The 21,145-nt window shown below is 44.5% G+C and overlaps 1 protein-coding gene across 1 annotated transcript in view; it reads left to right on the top strand.

Annotated features, from left to right (window-relative positions):
* Positions 1-1,195: 1,195 nt before the first annotated feature.
* Positions 1,196-21,145, top strand: part of slc38a4 (solute carrier family 38 member 4) — a 35,810-nt gene continuing 15,860 nt past the window's right edge. Inside the window, exons 1-12 of the mRNA XM_038780060.1 lie at positions 1,196-1,314; positions 3,188-3,281; positions 3,440-3,555; positions 8,408-8,481; positions 8,570-8,662; positions 11,964-12,045; positions 14,090-14,172; positions 15,890-15,948; positions 17,541-17,825; positions 17,913-17,992; positions 18,940-19,040; positions 19,299-19,423. Coding sequence (XP_038635988.1) covers positions 1,196-1,314; positions 3,188-3,281; positions 3,440-3,555; positions 8,408-8,481; positions 8,570-8,662; positions 11,964-12,045; positions 14,090-14,172; positions 15,890-15,948; positions 17,541-17,825; positions 17,913-17,992; positions 18,940-19,040; positions 19,299-19,423 — 1,311 coding nt within the window. The remainder of the gene's footprint in view (positions 1,315-3,187; positions 3,282-3,439; positions 3,556-8,407; positions 8,482-8,569; positions 8,663-11,963; positions 12,046-14,089; positions 14,173-15,889; positions 15,949-17,540; positions 17,826-17,912; positions 17,993-18,939; positions 19,041-19,298; positions 19,424-21,145) is intronic.

Raw genomic sequence — 21,145 nt, 5'->3', positions numbered from 1 at the left:
GATCACGTTAGATCTTGTGAGGTGTTGCAAACAGGATAGATCCCGGCAACGGGATCTTCCGGCTTCTATCAGCCACGCTGCACTGTGGTGTGCTGCTTTTTGGGTGTTGCATGGCCTTTGGATAAAACCCCTGGACTCTAAAGGCATCTTAGGGGCAGGGCAAGAATGCGGGAGTATGTCGTTGGGATAGAGGATCAGCCATGATCATATTGAATGGTGGAGCAGGCTCGAAGGGCTGAATGACCTCCTCCTGCACCTATTTTTTATATTTCTCAGTACATATCCGATTCTCTGAAAGGTGTTATTGAATCTGCTCACACCATCATCTCAGGCAGTGCATTCCAAATCATGACAATTCACTGCCCAAAAATAACACCCCGTTTTGTTTAGGCAATTGTCTTACACCTGCATCAAACTGCTTTCCAACCCTCCTGCCTGTGGAAGCAGTTTGCCCCTAGCTACTCTTATCAAATCCTTTGGAATTTCAAACATCTCTGTTAAATCTCCCTAAAATTTAACCTATGATGCTGTAACAAACCCAACTTCTCCAGCTAATCCACATGATTCATTGCTTGCTTTCTGACACAGAAATAGGCAATTTAACTGATCCTGTAATCCAGATGAAGTTAACTACTCCAATATCATGTCCTTGACATTTCCCTTTAATATTCCTTCCGGTTAAATTCTTATCCAGTTCCCATTTAAATGATGTTATAGTCTGTGGCTCAACAGCCATTTGTGGTAAAACGTCTGATACTTTGGGAGGAAGAAAATATTTAACTTGCCCTTGTATATTCTATCTGTTCGTATTATCATTAATTGTCTAAACTTTTTATATTGTCTTAATTATTATGTTCTCACTACATTATATTTGTGGCCTACCCCTTAGCTTGGTTACATAGTGAAATTGTTGACGTCAATGGAGAGAATAAATGCCCTGACAAATATATGACAACTTCCCTTTTAATATTTTACAGAAGGGTAAATGTGAACAAGCGAAGGCATGGACTAAGTGTGCTCATTATTACGCAGTGCGTTGTTGACCCAGTGTAATTTGTTTTTTTACTTTTATTCAACAGAACACTGTTAGGAAATAAATACAGAAGTTGAAGAGGTATCAAACATCCGAAAAGATCTGAAGGATTGCTGTGCCATTTCCTTTCCTTTTCTTCCTCGTTTCATTTTGATAAAAAGAATGGATCGCATGGAACTTAAGAGAGTTAGCCCTGAGGTTGATGATGACACTAACAGTGGATGCAGTATGGATGGCGGCTATACTAAATTGACAGATTCAGAAAAAGTTACCATCAGCAGGTAAGAGTAAAAGTATGAGATTATCAAATGATTGACATCAATATTTTACATGAGTCTTTACCTCAAAAGCAGAATACAATTTAAGTACAACTATTTGAACATGAGCTCTGTATTTCAATATTTCACCTGAAGCTTGAATGCATTAAATGTTATGATTAGAAAGAAGTTTAGGTTCATAAAGTCACACAGCGCTTGAAGGAGTCTCAATTGAATTAATATAAACTGTCTCAAGTAAGAGGGCTACTGTTTGCTTGTCAATGTCCATGCTCCAGTTAATGATCATGAACTGGCTGCTCTGGAACTAAGCAATGAGTTAGACAAAATGTGTAAATGCTGGAACAACAACAAATATAACTTAATGTAGGAAACCTCAAAATAATGTACAGAAGGATAAAATGACTACCCCACTGTTGCTGTTAAAAGAGACGAAGTTGAAAGAGATCAACTTGTATTCATATAGCACCATTAAAGTGATAAAACATTCCAAGGCACTTCAAGGAGCGTTGTAAAGCCAATTTTGACATTTTAGAGCAGATCTTCAAAAGCTTGATCAAAGAGGTAGGTTTCAAGGACCATCTGAAAGGAAAAAAAGAGTAAGTGGAGGAGAGGGCATTCAAGAGCTAAGAGCCTAGACAACAGAAAGCACAAGCGCTACTGGTGGGGTGAATAAAATCGGGGCTACTCAAGATGCCAGAATTAGACAAGAGGTTGTTGGTATCTTAGACTCAACATTAACAACTAATATATACAAGTAGTCAATAAATCAAATAGAATACTGAGCTATATAGCAGAGTAGAAGTTAGAGGATGTCATCTCAAAATTGTATCATCCCCTGGTCAAACCTCAGCTTGAATACTGAGACCTGATCCAATCCTTCCTGTAACAAAAGTATGCATTTGTGGCATTCAAGCCCATGAAACAATTCATAGGGGCAGCACGGTAGCATTGTGGATAGCACAATCGCTTCACAGCTCCAGGGTCCCAGGTTCGATTCCGGCTTGGGTCACTGTCTGTGCGGAGTCTGCACATCCTCCCCGTGTGTGCGTGGGTTTCCTCCGGGTGCTCCGGTTTCCTCCCACAGTCCAAAGATGTGCAGGTTAGGTGGATTGGCCATGATAAATTGCCCTTAGTGTCCAAAATTGCCCTTAGTGTTGGGTGGGGTTATTGGGTTATAGGGATAGGGTGGAGGTGTTGACCTTGGGTAGGGTGCTCTTTCCAAGAGCCGGTGCAGACTCGATGGGCTGAATGGCCTCCTTCTGCGCTGTAAATTCTATGAATTCTATGATGACAAACTCTGAGGATTATCCCTTTAGACTGAAGTATGAGGAAAAACTGGTGACTCTGAAATTTGAAAGAAGATAGCTGAGAGGCGAATCTTATCGAATAATATAGTGGATGGTAAATAATGTGGAAAACATAGAATTGAAATTTGGGGTCACGGGTTCAGACCAGTAAAAGGAAGATTTAGGTGTGTCATTCGGGAATTTGACTTCACGTAAAGTGATAGTCAATTAATATTGCTGAAAAGTGAGGCATGGTTCAGAAACGTTTCATCTTAGCAAGATAGTTTATCGTGCAGGAGAAATGGGAGATAAATTTTTGTGATTGTTTGAAATTACATCAGTATTATTAAGCAGATGAATGTGTGGAAGGGGCACCTGGGTAGATTGGGAGAAGAGCAAAGAATAATTTAAAACGCAGTAATGGGGAGAAGGTAGCATCTCTCTGATTGGATGAGTCAAATGGTCATCCATAGTTACCCCGAGAGGATAAGGTGCTTTGTTTAAAGAGACAAAGATCAGTTTTGCAACCTGCCTTGTGGCTCAAACACCAGCAAGCGTTTGCCTTACTTTGGTTTGCTTCTCTTCCCCAGTCAATTTATCGATGATGCTGATGGTGAAATTCAGCGGTTTCTAACAACTGACTTTTCAGGAAAAACAAAATATGAAGAATATCAAGAAGAATATGTGAGTAATACTGTCAGCCCATCATTGTTTATTTTGTCAGTCTTTTTTAAGTCCTGCAATTAGCGAAAAAGATTCCTAATTTTATACTGAATGTAAAAATAATAGTAAATACAGCATGACATATGGAACTGTACTGACGCGAGTCTGATTTTGTGCAGCATCCTGGAATGGCATCGTTTGGATTGTCAGCTTTTAATCTCAGTAATGCTATCATGGGTAGTGGCATCCTTGGCCTCTCCTATGCGATGGCCAATACTGGAATCATACTGTTCGTGTAAGTACTGAAAGCTGATTTGTCTCATAAAATATCATGGATATTCTGAGGTTTCCTACATTAAGTTACAAGAATAGCAATGCCAGGGTAAACAATAACTTTGTACTGTATGAGAAGAGAGTGCTGATTGTTTGACAAATGTCTCAGATTGTTAGAGGTGTTGCCACGGAGAATGCACCAGTTGGTGGTGACTGACAGTTAACTGCCAGTCAATTTAAAAAAAATTAAATCGGGCAGCTTGACTGTCTCTGGCTCTGGTCACAGAATCACCAAAGTAGAGAGGAACCATTCGGCCCATCATCACTGTGCCAACCCCTTGAAAGAGTTATGCAATTAGTCTAATTTCCCTTTTGTTTCCTAATAAGTATGAGGACAATCTTTGAGTCATCCCACTAAAGCCAACAGAATATAGAACACAGGGAGAATGTTTCTGATTATGTACATCATCACATTTCAAATTAATTTCAATATAGATCAAGTAAATCTAATGTAAGTCATCAAGACAGATCAAACCCATTCCCTGTTGATCTGTTCTCTTTTTTGGAGTTAATGGATTCTCTCTACTACCCCTGCAGCTCCATTTCAATTTCAGACTGGGTTTTTCTATCCATATCTGACCCTCAGAATTTACAGTTCTCTCATTCCTTGGCCTTGTTATGCATCTCACCACTTTAGCTATTCACTTGTCCTGTGTTTAATGCCTTTTACTTCTTCAATAGATTATTACTTGACTGAGATTGTCTGTTATATTGTTCCACTGATGCTTCCCCTCCATGCATGTTTTAAAATCTCTGCCTGGCTCATTTGGGCTGAATTTCTCTCTGTGGACAGATTGGGAGATGGGAGGGCTAGCAATATGGCAGGGAAAGGATGCCCAGAGAGGAACCTGACATCTGCCCATGCTATGGCATATTACCAGAAGCAGTAACCTTAACAACATGAACACGTGCTGGGAGAGAAATTGAATCACTTATGTGGAAAATTCAAGGCCACTTTGATCACATCAGGAAGGCCCATTGCTGTGTGAGGAGACCATCGAGTAAACCCTAATTCCACCCTCCCCCCCACACCCCAAGCATGTTCTGCAGAGAGGCCTCCTTGACGGGTGCTCCTTGACAACTGGAGGATCCTCGGGAGGCAATGGTTGTCTGAATGCCCCCAGAGCAGTGAGCCCCATCATTGGGATCTGCCTGCCTGGCCCCAAATTCATCCATCCAAACTCACCACTCTTTGAGGAGACCTTTCTCTCTCCCTGGTGACGGAGCTGCTACAATGGCTAATACAAACAGTGGAACTGCTGAGACTGACAAAACCACCAGCTCTCTGATTGGGCCAGCAGCCCCGGTGTTGGACAACCATTCTCAACTGGCCAGCAGGAAAATCTCACCCGTAAAGCTGTTCCTAAAATCGCTTTTTTGTTAAATTGTACATTAGCATTGAATTAGAGGTTGTGATTTAATGGCCACACTGAACCCGAACAGCAGCTCGCCGTGGCACAGCGTGGCCAATAAAAGCCGGGAGACCCTGTTCCCAACCAGTTCCTGGGATCTACCCAGCTTGCAATAGCTTGCGAGTTCTAATGCAATCTCGCAAGACATTGCAATGTGAATCCTGTCCATTGCAGGCAAAATCACATTTTAGAAAATCTGCGGATTAAAGTGAGCCAGCTAGTCCTACTTTAATGTGCAGATTCCTGAGTTACCCACGGCGTGGGATCCAATGCCTTTGCCTTGGAGACCTTAAGCAAATGCTGTTCAGTACTGGTGTCCACAAATGGGGGCCAGGTGGAATAGCACTTATGGGGTCTTCCAGGGAATTGGAGGCCCCCAGGTGCTTGCCCTTTGGGCAGGATGGCTCCCTGGAACTGCTGGTGCCACCTGGGGTGATAAGCTGGCAGTGCCATCTGGTAGCCAGCCTGACATTGCCTAGGTGGCACTGCCAGGTTGGCACTGTCAAGCTGGCATTTTTTTGTGTGATTGGATGGTGAGTGCCCTGTTGGGAGGGTGTGTGGGTGACTGGGGACCATCTCAAAGTGTGTTGGGGCTTACTGGTGTCTGAGGTTACTTTGAGGGCCTCAGGGATTGGGATGTTCCTCAGTGTACAAAATGGGGCTAAGTCCGGCTTCGATCTCGCATTCCCCGTTGAGGCCCCTTACCAAACGCGAGTCGCGTTTTGTTTCTTGGTGCTGCGAGTGCGGGGAAACATTCAGCTAAACGCGCTCACTATGGGACTTTGTTCCATTTAGTTAAATTCCACACAGAATGTTCACTACAGCACAGTAGCATCTGAAACCTATCGTTAAATAGACTGAACTGATTAACGGGAAGATAAAGTTTGGACTTCCTGGCTATAATTGCTTAAAGAGTTATTAAGGGTGAGCCTCTTCCTTCTGAAGAATGGTGCTCTGAGGCAATGGAGGAAAGAGAGGAATGGCATATGTAGGCACTCTGCACTACATAGGATAACAGTCTTGAGAAACTATGGCAGCTGACGGGTTATTTCTGAGAAGAGGTTACGATTATATTTCTGCATTCCACAGCACTCTAGGATTAGTCAATATCTGATTGCTGAACTTTGTAAATATATGTGAAATTAATATGGAACATTACTGTTCCTGTTTCCACAAAATTATCAGTGATCAGTGTATATTGACACACATTTAATTGAGATATAAAGGTCTAATATTATTTATCTGATGTACACTTATTATAGTACAAACTTTAAGGGCGCAAATAGTCTTATGTTTTGCTACAAAATCAGTGTTCTGAACTGACCTTCTTGGTCTAATTTTTAACAATGCCGCCCCCAAAACCTAATCTCGTCTTCGATCATTTTACCGTGTTTTCTAACCTGTGCCTCGTGATCATAAGTTTATTGACAGGTCAATTGTTATCATAAATTATGAACATAATTTTAGAACCAAGTAAAATTGGCAGTGCCTATTGTCATATACATTGCAAGCTAAGGTCATGATCTGAAGTAACCTACATCAAAACACATTGGGCGCGATTCTCCGCTCCCCACGCCGGGTGGGAGAATCGCGGGAGGGCCGGGCGACTCACGACATGCTCCCCTGGCACCCCCCGTGATTCTCCCAACCCCCCCCCCCCCCCCCCCCCCCCACCTCTCCGCTCGAAAGAATCGGCGGTTGCCGTTTTTTACGGAAACCAGCGATTCGCCGACCTGGATGGGCCGAGCGGCCTGCCGTTCGCGACCGGTTCACGACGGCGGCAAGCACACCTGGTCGCTGCCGTCGTGAACATGGCGCCAAACGCTGGTTTGACGCTTGTGGGGGCGGAGAGGGGAGTGAGCACCACGGCCGTGCTCGGGAGGGGACTGGCCCGCGATCGGTGCCCACCGATCGTCGGGCCGGCATATCAAAGGGACGTCCTCTTTCCCCTCCGCCGCCCCGCTAGACCAAGCCGCCACGTCTTGCAGGGCAGCGGAGGAGAAGGCGGCAAATGCGCATGCGCAGGTTGGCACCGGCCAATCTGCGCATGCGCGGCTGACGTCATTAGGCGCGCCGGCCGCGTCAATCACGGCGCGCCGGGCCTTGATGCCAGCGACAAGGCCCGGCGGCCGAGAGTTACGGAGCGCCGCTCCTAGCCCCCCCGGGTGGGGGTGAATAAGGTAAGAGGAACGGCATCCGAGGCCGTCGTGAAACATGGCCGAGTTCACGACGGCCTTCTCGATTTTCCACGGGAGCGGAGAATTCCGCCCATTATACAGAAATAGACAGTCGTTGAAATCAAAGTGTATAGTAGTCCATTTATTACATCTTATAGAAACCCAATTTGTGTTATGAATAACTAAAATACCAAAGGAATAATAAAGAAAAAATACAGTTAATATAATAATATAATAATAATATTATTTAATATAATAATCTTTATTGTCACAAGCAGGCTAACATTAAAACTGCAATGAAGTTACTGTGAAAAGCCCTAGTCGCCACATTCCAGTGCCTGTTCGGGTACGCTGAGGGAGAGCTCAGAATGTCCAAATTAGCTAACAGCACGTCTTTTGGAACTTGTGGGAGGAAACCGGAGCACCCAAAGGAAACCCATGCTGACATGGGGAGAACGTGCAGACTCCACACAGACAGTGATCCAAGCCGGGAAACGAACCTGGGACGTTGGCGCTGTGAAGCAACAGTGCTAAACACTGTGCTACCGTGCCACCCGCAATAATAATAATAATCCGATCGCCCTCTAACATATTGATCCAAAGTAATTTGGTAGTCCTGTCTGCTCAGATTCTTAACAAAAGGAATGACTGGAACCCTTAAATTAAGCGATTGTACATAAGAGGTAATAATGTCAGTTTATTAATGTTGCTGTTGATTGTAATGTTGAACTGAAGCTCTTGGGTTCATTTCTGATCCAGGGCTGAAATGGCGAATTAATTTGCACTCGTCAGAGCATTCAATGCCCAAGGCCCTGCTAATATTTACAAGTCTGGAGCAGGCATAACAGCATCCTTTATACTAAAGGAGAACAGACAAAGCAATGATTCAGCTCCAGGAACTCCGCAAATACTGACCAGCTACAATGTGTTTCCGGCTTTTTCAGTGTCAGGTTTTCAGTGTCGCCATTTTTCTTTCTATTTATTTACCGAGGTGGAATTGGCCAGGGTAGATTGCACAAGTAATGACGATGATGTTTTGTATTCAAAACCAAAGGGGTCGTCGAAATGAATAAATGGAACTTCAATCCAAACACTTCTGTTAAATGTTAAGATCTCAATAAGGATCATTCGACACATCCGAATGATATGCCTGTTATTTGTACTCAGGGATACACATAGTTTTTTTTTCACTTCTTTTTGTAAACCACCTTTTGTTCCCTTGCAGGATCCTGTTACTTGCAGTGGCATCATTATCCTTGTATTCCGTCCATCTGTTACTGAAGACTGCAAAGGAAGGAGGTACGACCATGGCTTTCTGTCCGATAATATACACATCAGTAATGCTGTCATTTTGTTTCACTAAAGTCTCTGTTTCTGTCTCAATCAGGCTCTTTGGTTTATGAGAAATTAGGAGAACGTGCTTTTGGGTGGCCTGGGAAAATTGCAGCTTTTGGCTCTATTACCATGCAAAATATTGGAGGTAATGTTTTTTTTCTAAAATCCACATTTAAGTCTTTTGTTTTCATAATGACCTCCCAATCCATCATCCTCACTTTAATGTTGTTTTATTAAGGATTGATTTTTAGATTGTTGATAATACATTAGTCCTGTTCGAAAAATTGAAGCGCATGAGGTAAAAGAGGCAATGGCCCATAACTTCAAAATTCACTCAGGAATTATAAAAATGGGGCTGTGGTGAATTATTGATTTTTGTACTCAAGAGAGATATATAGAAATATTCCCATTGTTTCATTAATAGGGCATTAATGGTTTAAACCTGGAGGTACACATCAGAAGTTTGAAATTTGGCGATGATGCAAAAAGTGACTGTGCAGTAAACAGTGTGAAAGATCATAATGGACTTCAAGACTGGTTGAATGGGCAGATGAAATTCAAGGCTGTAAAGTGTGGGGCACATTTTGGTAGGATTGGTGAGGAGGGTCAACATGAGCCAGGAAGTGCAAAAGCAGAGATGGCCTGTGACCATTTGTACACAAATCTTTAAAGGTGACTGAGTAGTTTAATAAAGCAGATGATAAATCATATGGAATCCTGGACTGGCCACGGGCAGGCAGGCTTGTTAGAAGGCCTGTTTCTGTTCTCTGAGACTTCATCCCAATTATTTTGGAAGATTTTAAACCTTTTATCCCTCCTCAACCTGCCTCCCCTCCTCCCACGGGCCTTCATATGTGGAGAGGAGAAAAGGCTAAGAAGAGATTTGATAGAGATGTTTAAAATCATGCAGAGTATCAAGAGACTGAAGGATCGAACAGATTTAAAGTACTTGGCAAAATAACCAGAGGCAACAAGAGGAAAATAGCTTGACGCACAGGATATAGAGTTTGCTGCCTGTTGATCTGTTCAGATTAAGTAATAGCATTCAAAATGGAACTGTACAAATACTTGAAGGAGAAAATGAATGCAGAGATATGAAGAAAGAGCAGAAAATGGAGATGAACTGTGCTGCTCTTTGAAATCCAGGAGAGACTCAATGAGCTGAATGGCCTCCTTCTCTTCTATACTGTTCTGTGATTCTATATAAATATGAAACTGATAACTTGACATTCATTTGACTTTGCAAAAAACACAATGCGTATTTTGAATTAATCTTTCATGATCAACGTTTTACAAATATAGTTTGCGTTAATCTGATCTTTTTGGTAGCTCTTAAAATCACAAGCAAGCCATGAACAATATCTTCCACATGTATTGATTTAAAATAAATTTAAAAGGACAAAAACAATCATTTTAGCTGCTCAGATATAAACATTCCTTATTGTTTCTGAACAAAACTGGAATAAATAATGACACGTTACAGAGATTAACTTACCTCCTGATCCCCCAAAGCCTGTCCACCATCTACAAAGTACAAGTTAGGATTGTAATGGAATATTCCACTTGCCTGGATGAGTGCAGCTTCAACAACACTCAAGAAGCTCAACACCATCCAGGGCAAAGCAGCCTGCTGATTTCTCCTCCTTCCACAAACATTCAAACCCTCCACCACCAATAAACAGTGACAGCCGTGTGTACCATCTCAAGATGCACTGCAGTAACTCACCAAGGTTCCTTAGACAGGTTCCTTCTAAATCTACGACCACTACCATCCTAGAAGCACAAGAGCAGCAAATACCTGGGAACCCCACCACCTGGAGGTTCCCCTCCAAGTCATTCACCACCCTGACATGGAAATATATCGCCGTTCCTTCACAGTGGCTGGGACAAAATCCTGGAACTCTCTCCCTAATAGCACAGTGGGTGTACCTACACATTGGGGACTGCAGCGGTTCAAGAAGGCAGCGCAACACTACCTTCTGAATGGCAACTAGGGATGGACAATAAATGCTGGCATAACCAGCGACATCCAATTCCGGAAATGAATTAAAAAAAACATATAATAGAGAATTATTTTCATAGTTTACTGACAAATGCAATCCTATCCTGGACATGCTGAATCTTGTAAGAAGTCTTACAACACCAGGTTAAAGTCCAACAGGTTTGTTTCAAACACGAGCTTTCGGAGCACGGCTCCTTCTTCAGGTGCCGTGCTCCGAAAGCTCGTGTTTGAAACAAACCTGTTGGACTTTAACCTGGTGTTGTAAGACTTCTTACTGTGCTCACCCCAGTCCAACGCCGGCATCTCCACATCATGCTGAATCTTGTCATTGATGGCTGGCAGGTTAACTGTTCAGTGCATTTAACATTACCTTGTCTACTGGAGACTCCGTCCATAACTTTATTATCTTTTTAATTCTTTATTTTTTCCCATTCTCCCATCTCCTGAAGATGCTGGGCTGGATTCTCCGATAATGGGGCTGTGTTTACGCCGTCGTAAACGCTGGAGCGTTTTACGACGGCGTCATCTGGCCCCTAGGAGCAGCGGCCCTGCGCAGCACAGGGAGCCAGCACGGCACTGGAGTGCTTCACGCAGCTCCAGCTGCCGATACGGGCGGCACCACGCGCGCCACGGCCGGTGTGGGTCCGCACATATGTGTGGATTGCCTTCTCCGCGCCAGCTCTCGGGCAACATAGTGGAGCCCTACAGGGGCCTGGCGCGGAAGAACATAGACCCCCCGGCCACCCCCCCCCCCCCCCCCCCTCCCCCCCCCCTCCGGGATTAGCCTGCCCGCCGATCGGTAGGCCTCGATCGTGGGCCTGGCCATCGTGGAGGGCCCCTCCCCCCCCGGAGTCAGATCCCTCATCTCCCACACCAGGACGGCCCCCGCAGCCAGAACACCGAGGTCCCGCCAGGTAGGACCACACGCGAACGATGCCGGCGGGACTCGGCCGAACTCGGCGGGCATTCGGCCCGTCGAGCGCGGAGAATCGCTGGGGGGGGGGGGGGGGGGCCTCGTTGAGCAGCCCCCAAACGGCGCCGCACAACTGCGCTGGCACCATTGGCGCCGATTCTCCGGTCACCAGGGAATCGGTGGGCCACCGTCGGAGCGGCGTCACGGGATTCGCGACCCCCCCACCCGGCGAATCCCACCCATTGCCTTCTTGCTGCAATACATGATCATGAATGCCCGACAACCTCCAGTAGCTCACTCCCATCTTGTTGAAAACATTAGTATGACAAGCTGAATTTTTTCACAACTACAGATTAAATTTGTTTGAGGATTTTGTTTGCAAGTGCGTGACGCTTTGCCCCACCCCACTACTTCTCAAAGTAGAGCAAAACTGTTATGTCAAGTTCCTTAATCCTCAGGAATCCTTTACTGAAACTGAATTGAATTAAATTTTAAGCAGCATTTTATCTAATTAAACTATTCCTGTTACAGCTATGTCAAGCTACCTCTTTATAGTCAAATATGAGCTGCCAGAAGTAATACGGTCATTTATGGGAATCGACGAGATCAATGGGTATGTATCTTGGCTTTTATATAACTGTATGTCATGGCTCATCACAGTTGTACAAAACAGTAGTTGTGTCGAGAATGAATAATGTCCCTTCCTCACCATCTAAGTTTCAGTTTCAAAAATTAACTGTTTTCGTTCAAAGATGACCATGGGCACGGTTTACTAACCACATCCTGCCGGAATCGGGATGGGACACGGCCAGTAGATCCCGTGAGAGGCCTCTTCTGGGATTCGCAATGGTCACTATGCCTCGTGAGATCTAACGGGATTTTGCAATCCGGTCCAGCAGTTGCAAAGTACACCCGATCTAACCGGCACCCGGGAGGAGATCCCAGCCGTTTAGCATTGGTCCCCACAAAGAGGGACCAGGTGCAACGGCACGTGGGGGGGGGGGGTCTCCTACGCTATCAGGGCCCCCAGGTGTTTGGTATCTGCTGATGCCACCTGGGCGCCTAGGCCCTGCCAACCTGGCCCCCTAGCAGTGCAACCTGGACACCCTGACAATGCCATTCAGGTGCCCGACTGACACTGCAGGGTGGCCAGGTGGCACTGTCATGCTGGCAGGGGCACTGCCAGAATTCCAGGCTGGAAGTGCCCAGGTGGCATGTTGCCCTTGCGGGGGTCAGAACCGGGGTTGCCCTGCCCAGATGAGGTTGGATGCAGGGGCCTCAAGGACCCCCAACAGGTGAGTTGGTGTATTGGGAGGGTCCGGGGATCGTGTTAGCGGGTTGAGAGATCAGGACGCCAATCCTGCACTGACGAGTGCAGCTCCTCAGTACAGGAAATCCGACTGAGTGCAGCATCGCTGGAGCATTCCCCCAGAGTGCCGTTAGATAGCGGGGTCATTCCTGACACTTGACCCCACTAATCCCACTCAAACTGACTCTTTTTGTTAGATCGCGCCCAAAGTCGTATCTCAGTTTCCTCTTCTTAGGCACAAACGACGTTTTGCAGTCCACCGCCTTCTGGCAGAAACTCCCACCAGGAATTCTGCCTTCTGGCAGACAGTCCCATCTGGAATTCTGCATTCTGGCAGACACTCCCGCCAGGAATTTTCTCAGCAGTTTCTCCCATGTATTTTATGCAGGTGAACCTCTGCTTACACTTCTATCCTTGTCTCCCTCCATACCTAGGTCTGCTAATCTGGAACTACACCCTCCTTCCACACATCCCCCCCTCCCCCACACCCCCTCCCCCTGCAAATTGTTGTTTGTTTGTCTCTGTCCTGCCTGTCAATTTACTTGCTTTCAATGAAACTCCCATTTCTGGGAATCGGGCGAATGGCTCTCTCCAATGTGTGAAAACCAAAACAGCAGTTCTCTGAATAAATCCTTTCAAGAAAAACTTTATTTTTAAAATAAATTTTCACTTTTATTTCAGTAGCATCCGGATGAATGGCCTTTATATTTACAAGTCCTAACTCTGAACATTAACAGACTAGTCAATAGTGGGAACTCTTAATAGCCAAACCTCAGCTGGCATCCAAACCTGTGAACCTTTCTTCATTGATTTGTGTGACCACAAAGAAGGTAGCCAAATGCGTTGCTTCAAAGGAACTCCTTTATGTAAATGAAAAACAAAGTTTGACAATATAAGTAGCTCAGAACAGTAGTAACAGTAATAACCATGGAAACAGGAGCACTAGTAAAAAAGATCTTGCTTGCAGGTCACCCGCTTGCAGACTGAAAAATCTGCCAAAGCCAGCACATGCTCAAAACCCATAACAGAAACTAGAGAAACAATTACACAGGAGAAAGGCTTAGAAGAACACTCTGTACACAAAATGACACTCTGTAACAATTTACTCTTAGGAATGACAACACGGGACAATTTTAAATTAATAAGGTGGGTATCCATAATGAGATAAAAACAATCCATATTCTGAATATTTATTATCATGGAAATGGGGAGAATTTAGAATGTTGGGTTTTGTGACAGCATTCCTCGTGGAAAGACAATTTGAATTCAAAGGATGGAAATAATGCTCGGTTTGTAGCCTTGTTTATAATGCAATGAAATTATAAGGGGATAAAATTTTCTCTTTCAGAGAATGGTATACAAATGGCAACTACCTTGTTGTAATTGTGTCGCTGTGTGTTATCCTGCCTCTGACCTTTCTAAAGAATTTAGGTAAGTTATTTCCCCTGTGCATAACATTTCCATAGTCTGGGAGCAATATGTTATTTCTGCTGTTTGTGCCAGCAATATGACATCATTCAATTAAATTGTAGGGAGATGATTTTTTTTTCTTCTCAGGGGGTAGTGAGTCTTTGGAATTCTCTGCCTCAAAAGCAGAGTTTTTGAAGCTTTTTAAGGCTGTTAGATAGATTCTTCATAAGCGGGGGTGAAAGTGGGAAGGTGGGGCTGAGGTTACAATCAGATCAGCAATGATCTTGTTGAATGGAGGAGTGGGCTGAAGAAGGAGTTGAGTATCCGTCTCCTGCTCCTAATTCTCAATGTCTCAAGCCAGAACTGTCCTGGCTTGAGACAATTCACACCTCTTTAACCTGGGGTTACCCCTATCTCTGGATCTGTATCAACTTAATCACCTGCCAATGCTCGCATTCTAAGCATTGTCTGGCATCTTTGAATTAGTCTATATAGATGTTTCTGGAACATGCCTCTTGGAAGGAAGGAGCAGTGCTCCGAAAGCTAGTGTTTGAAACAAACCTGTTGGACTTTAACCTGGTGTCGTAAGACATCTTAGTGTGGTCACCCCAGTCCAACGCCGGCATCTCCACATCATGATTCTCAGTGGCGGGAGGCTGTCCACAGTTGACCAGCAGCTCTGGATTGGAGATACACAGCATGGGCAGCATGGTGGCACAGTGGGTTAGCACAGCTGCCTTATGGCGCCGAGGTCCCAGGTTCGATCCGGGCCCTGGGTCACTGTCCGTGTGGAGTCTCCCCGTGTTTGCGTGGGTTTCGCCCCAACAACCCAAAGATGTGCAGGGTAGGTGGATTGGCCACGCTAAAATGACCCTCAATTGGAAAAAAATGAATTGGGTACTCAAAATTTTTTATTTTAAAGTATAGGCAATGGGATGAACAGACGAGGTCTATTTCCTCTTGAAAAGAGAAGGCTGAAGGATAACTTCGCAGAGTCTTCAAAATGATGAAAGGTTTTGCGAGAGCAGGCACAGAGAGTGTGTTTCCCTTTGTGGGGAAGAACAAAACTAACGGGCATCAATATAAGATAGTCACCCAAGGAATCAGGAATTGAGAAGAATCATCTTTACCCAGAGAATGATGAGAATGTGGAACTCATTACCATGGGGAGTAGTTGAATGAATGTAAGGGAAGGCTAGATAAGCATATGAGGGAAACGGGAACAGAGGGTGATGCTGATAAATGAGGAAGGATGGGAGGAGGGTTAAGTATGAACGTCAGCATGGACTGGTTGAGCCAACTAGCCTGTTTCTGTGCTGTATGTTCTTTGTCATTTATTTCGGTAATGGGACCCATTGAAATCATTCACTGATTTATTTTGATATTAGCAAAATAGCCAGAATAGTTCACTGACCATATACTCAAGCCTTTAATTGTTAAGAAATCTTCAATATACAAGATGAGATTGTCTGGCCACGCTGTGGCATGTTTCTCGGCAGCGGGCGGGGGAGGGGGGACCTGTTGTTGGCCAACGGTGGGATCTTCTGGTCCCATTGCTGTCAATGGGATTTCCCATTGAATCCATGCCACGCCACCAAGAAACCTGCAGCAAGGATGGGCTGTCATCAGAACGGAGGATCCTGCTGGCGTGGACAGCCGGAAGATCTCGCTCATGGTTAGTGTTGCCTCAGAAGCAAAAAAAAACTGATCATTTAAACCATTTTCTTTCTCCCTACAGGGTATCTTGGTTACACAAGTGGATTTTCTCTCTCTTGTATGGTTTTCTTTGTTTGCGTTGTAAGTATAAACAGACTACACTGAACAATAAATCAAAGCTGGTGCTAGAATGGGCAGATTCTGTGCTGGAATGCAGCCTAGCAAATTGATTCAACAGCTTTTGCTCCAGAAGAGAATATAAATGAAGTATCCCTTTAATATAGAACCTGTAATATAATAGCAGGAATTTACAATCCCATTTTTGCATCGTTGGCAGAGAAATGTTAAAAGGCAGCCATAAACAATGACCAGAAGAAACTGTTTACACTTTGCGTATTAGCTTTAGAGTAGTAGCACCACCAAGCTCAGCATGACTGCCGAGGTTCAATGTCATCCTCTGCTAATGTGCAACCAGTTTCTAGTCTGAACCATGCCAGGCAGGGAGCTGTTGGGCAGAATATTTCCTCATGTGTCCGAAAATTGGATTGGGTCTTCTGCCTGAATGACACGTTGTACTTTGTGGCGCCTACCCCTAGAGGGCATCTGCAAAGAGCATATTGCTTGCCTGTTCTTTTGTTAAAGATGCTCAATAAATGAACATTTTTCCAGTAACCATTTTCTATAACATACCTTCAGTCTGTTTGAATAAGTGGCACTGCTGCATCATAGCACCAGGGTTCGATTCAGATCTTGGGTGACTGTCTGGCATTTGCACATTCTCCCAGTGTATGTGTGGGTTTCCTCCAGGTGCTCTAGTTTCCTCCCACACTTCAAAGATGTGCAGTTTAGCTGGATTGGCCATGCTAAATTTCCCCTCAATGTCCAGAGTTTAGGTGGGGTTACAGGTTTGAGGGGGAGTGGGCCTATATAGGGTGCTCTTTCAAAGGGTAGGTGCAGACTCGATGGGCCAAATGGTCTCCTTCTGCACTGTAAGAACTCTATGAAGTTGCTTATCCTTCATACATAATACATTACTGCCCCTCTCCCCCAACCAGCTTTTTGAAAGATGGGGTGGCATAAAATTGGGTACCATGGTGGCAGCACCATGCTTGTCGCATACCTTCCGGATTTGGGACTTTATCTGTGGCGTGGGGAAGTGTTGGGGTATACTCATGGGCCACTTGAGGCCCACTAAAACCTCCACTTTCTACTCCTAGGATTTTAGCTGCAGCGATAGGTGCCTGGACCAAGTTTCCAGGCTGCTAGTTAAAACCTGGCAGCATTATTGCTAGCTTGGGGAAGGGAAGGGGGGTGGAGTTTCTGGGTCTGGGCACCCATCCCACCACCCTTTTCCACTCACCCCACCTCTGCCCAGATGAACCTGGCACCCCACATCCTCTGCCAGCCTGTCACCATCAAAACCCCAGACTTACTTTCAATTCCAGGGCCGTGACCATTTGATTGTCTAGCCAATGTCAGAGGCGTGATTCCTCCCAGATAGAGCCACAAGCCATGACCTTAGGCACGGGTGAAAATTTAAGTCACAACTCCCCAGTCCAGTGGAAGTGGGATCATCCCTGGCTTTTCAGCCAGGTTGGGTTGGAGCTACTGTCTCCAAGTAAAACTCCGGTCAAGGTCTTTTTTTCTAATATAGAGGATTGCTTTGTGCCTTAGCTATATTGGTACTGTATATTTTTGCACTTATTATTTATACTACTAAAATATTCTTCCAGGTAATATATAAGAAATTTCAGATCCCCTGCCCATTGCCTCTACTGAGTCACTATTCAGGAAATCTGACAGCATGGGCGAACACTACAGGACACCTGGTAACCACATATCCAATGTTACGCAACAAAACCACAGATCAGGACCTGAACCTCATGATGCCCTATGTAAATGGGCACACAGCAACACATGATGAAGATGGTGCTCACATCCATACCAATGGTGTCAGTTATGAAGCCCATGTTGAAGCCGACATGTGTACACCAAAGTACTTTGTGTTCAACTCGCAGGTATACCCGACATTAAATGTACTTCAGAAACAATTCCCCTGTACGTCATTTTGGTGCTTCATGTGGTTATTTCTCTCAATTTCTTAGACGGCCTACACCATTCCCATCCTGGCCTTTGCATTTGTGTGTCACCCTGAAGTACTTCCAATCTACAGCGAACTTAAAGGGTAAGAACTTCACACACAGCCTTTTGGCATTCCATCAAGTAATGTTTACAAAAATTCCATGAAAGATGCACAAAGGTATTGGAGGCTTAAAGTCTACCCGAATATTTCTCCATGTTCTATTGAAAAGAAAACTGAGGAAGTTAGAGCTTCTTTTTAACAATTTATTTCACCTTTTACTTCATACAAAAGCAAAATACTGAGAATGTGGGAGAACTAAAATAAAAACAGAAAATGCTGGAAGGACTCAGCAGGTCAGGCAGCATCTGTGCAGAGTTAATCTTTCAGGTTTGACAAATTCTGATCATAGGTCACTGATCCGTGGTTAGGTTAGTTGGATTGGCCATGGTAAATTGCCCCATAGTGTCCAAAAGCTGGGTGGGGGTTACTGGGATGCGCCAATAGGGTGGGGGAGTGGGTCTAGGTGGGGTGCTCTTTCAGAGGGTCAGTGCAGACCCAATGGGCTGAGTGGCCTCCTTCTGCAATGCAGGGATTCTACGCCTTCTGGGCGAAATATTCCTGGATATCGGCAAAGGCTGATGTCGGGTCCGAAAAGCAGCATTGAAGCCACCGACAGCAATGACAGCTTTCTCTTCCATTAGGGCCGATTTTACACCCGCGTTCGCCATTTTCCAATTTTCACGTGTTTGCGCCACCCTAACACACAACTTTGGTCTTCTTGTGATATTTTCTGCTCCCGTTGGCAAACTCAGAACGGAAAATCCCCGGCCTCTGTTTGTTTCTTCACAGATGCTCTGTCACCTGACCTGCTAAGTAATTCCAGCATTTACCGTTTTCACGTCACTTTGGATCTTCGTTCGCATATCGGCCTCTGCCAGCATGTGTTTCTCAAGTTCTAGTGTAGCTCCTACAAAGGAAAGGACAAAGCTGTCATTGTGTAGGCAAGGTATCTTGCAGAGAATTTAAAACAATTCTGCTCACTTTTCCAGCCGCTCTCAGAAGAAAATGCAATATGTCTCCAATGTGTCGATTGCTGCGATGCTCATCATGTATCTGCTGGCTGCTATTTTTGGTTACCTGACCTTTTATGGTGAGTTAGAATGCATGGAATGCTGAGATAAAATCAGCCGTACTGTTTGATAGTCCAAATGGTTATTTTTCATCGAATCAAATGCAAATGTGCATTGTCAATGTTAAAGGTTTTCGTTTCAATGTTCCGATTCATCTAACTCCCAAAATTGTCAAAAAGAAGAGTAATGAAGTGTCAGAATTTGCTGCTCAGTTTATTTATTTTTTCCAGACAAGACTAATTGCGATCCTGTTTTATTTTCCTTTCCCCCACTCACAGGACAAGTTGAAGCGGAATTGCTTCATACCTTTACAAAAGTGTACAGGTTTGACACTTTGCTGTTGAGTGTTCGTCTGGCTGTGCTGGTTGCCGTGACATTGACTGTGCCCATTGTCCTGTTCCCGGTAAGTAAACACATGACTCACGATGATCCCAAACGTTCAAACACAAGTGGCTGCTTTTTCTGTTGTTACTTTTGAAAATATTCTCCATATTTAGCATTTCAAGGAAAAATTCACATTTCCCACTCATCACCAGCTATCACATTCAACACCATGGTGCCCAGCTTGTCAAAATTTTAATTCCCCAGAATGATTGTGAGGGGAGTTAAAGTTGATCGATTCGTTCAAAGTGCACATCAAAACACATCAAGACTTGAGTATCTAAAACAATTGTGGCAACTTCGCTTGTCTTTCACTCATGAGATCTCAGTTAAAATTAAACCCAGTTTGGGACGGTATATAGAACAGAGAACAGTACAGCACAGAACAGGCCCTTCGGCCCTCGATGTTGTGCCGAGCAATGATCACCCTACTCAAACCCACGTAGCCACCCTATACCCGTAACCCAACAACCCCCGCTTAACCTTACTTTTTAGGACACTACGGGCAATTTAGCATGGCCAATCCACCTAACCCGCACATCTTTGGACTGTGGGAGGAAACCGGAGCACCCGGAGGAAACCCACGCACACACGGGGAGGACGTGCAGACTCCGCACAGAGAGTGACCCAGCCGGGAATCGAACCTGGGACCCTGGAGCTGTAAGCATTTATGCTAACCACCATGCTACCGTGCTGCCCATATGTCTCGTTTCAACCAGAAACAGATTTGTGCAATTGTAACAAAGTTAATTGTAGCTATGGCTCAAAGGGCTATAATGAAAATAATTGGAATAGTGAATGGAAAATACAGTTTGGCATGCTTCAAAGTGAAGGAAACTATGTTTTGTAATTGGTTGTCTATCCCTGACCTTGAAATGTTATATTGACTGTCAGGGAAGAATTTTCACTCTTCCAGGCCCCACAGTGAAACCGTAACCGTAGGCCGCCTCTGCCCCGGGCTTTCCCCCACTCCCTGACTGCAACCTCTCTCCAGAATCTCATCAATCTACTCACGTTGTGCCAGGGATTGCACCCTTGATGACTGACTTCCTCCGTCCGAGCTGTTCAATTTTAGCTCAGTAGCTGCTTCTTGCTGCCGGGTGGGCTGGCCACTCACTGGGCCTCATTCCTGCCTGGAAGTTCAAATCAACGCCCTAGTGTCTTGGAATGGATAATTTGCAATTTTGGCACCAATATAATCACCTTGATTTGGAACAATACTTTCATGACACAAAAGCAATAAAAGCATTCTGACATGTATCCCTTCCGCTAAAGATCTAATAAAGTCTGAATTTACAGGCTATAGTAAGGAGGTTGGATGCACTTGTATAAACTGTTAAACGAGAAAATAATGACGTGTTCAATAAGTTGATCTGTTATAAACAAAAGTCATTTTCTGCTATCTAAAGTTGTGCATTACCAGATGTTTCCTTCTTCTTTTATTTTACTTCATAAAAATACAGTGGAAAATGTTTCTTCAAATTACATTAAAAGAGATTTGTTGCTGGAAAAAAACCTGTTGTTTAAAGTTGAAAGAGGGTTTAGGGGCTGGAAAATTTTGCAATGTATTCTCCCGTTGTATGCTTTTCCTTATAAAATATGCCTTGACAATGTGTTTTTTTAAGTCAGTGTTGGGTTTCCTTGCCTCTAGCACTTTGTGGTGACATGGAGGAGTCCCTGTGCATTCCAGGACTGGTCCTTTTAATGGAGTCCATTTTGGGAGGTGGTCCAGTGCTAGTTAACT

This window comes from Scyliorhinus canicula, chromosome 20 (assembly GCF_902713615.1).
Source record: "Scyliorhinus canicula chromosome 20, sScyCan1.1, whole genome shotgun sequence".
Lineage (NCBI taxonomy): Eukaryota > Metazoa > Chordata > Chondrichthyes > Carcharhiniformes > Scyliorhinidae > Scyliorhinus > Scyliorhinus canicula.
Note: the sequence above shows the minus strand (reverse complement) of the source record. Positions and strands in the feature narration are given on the sequence as shown.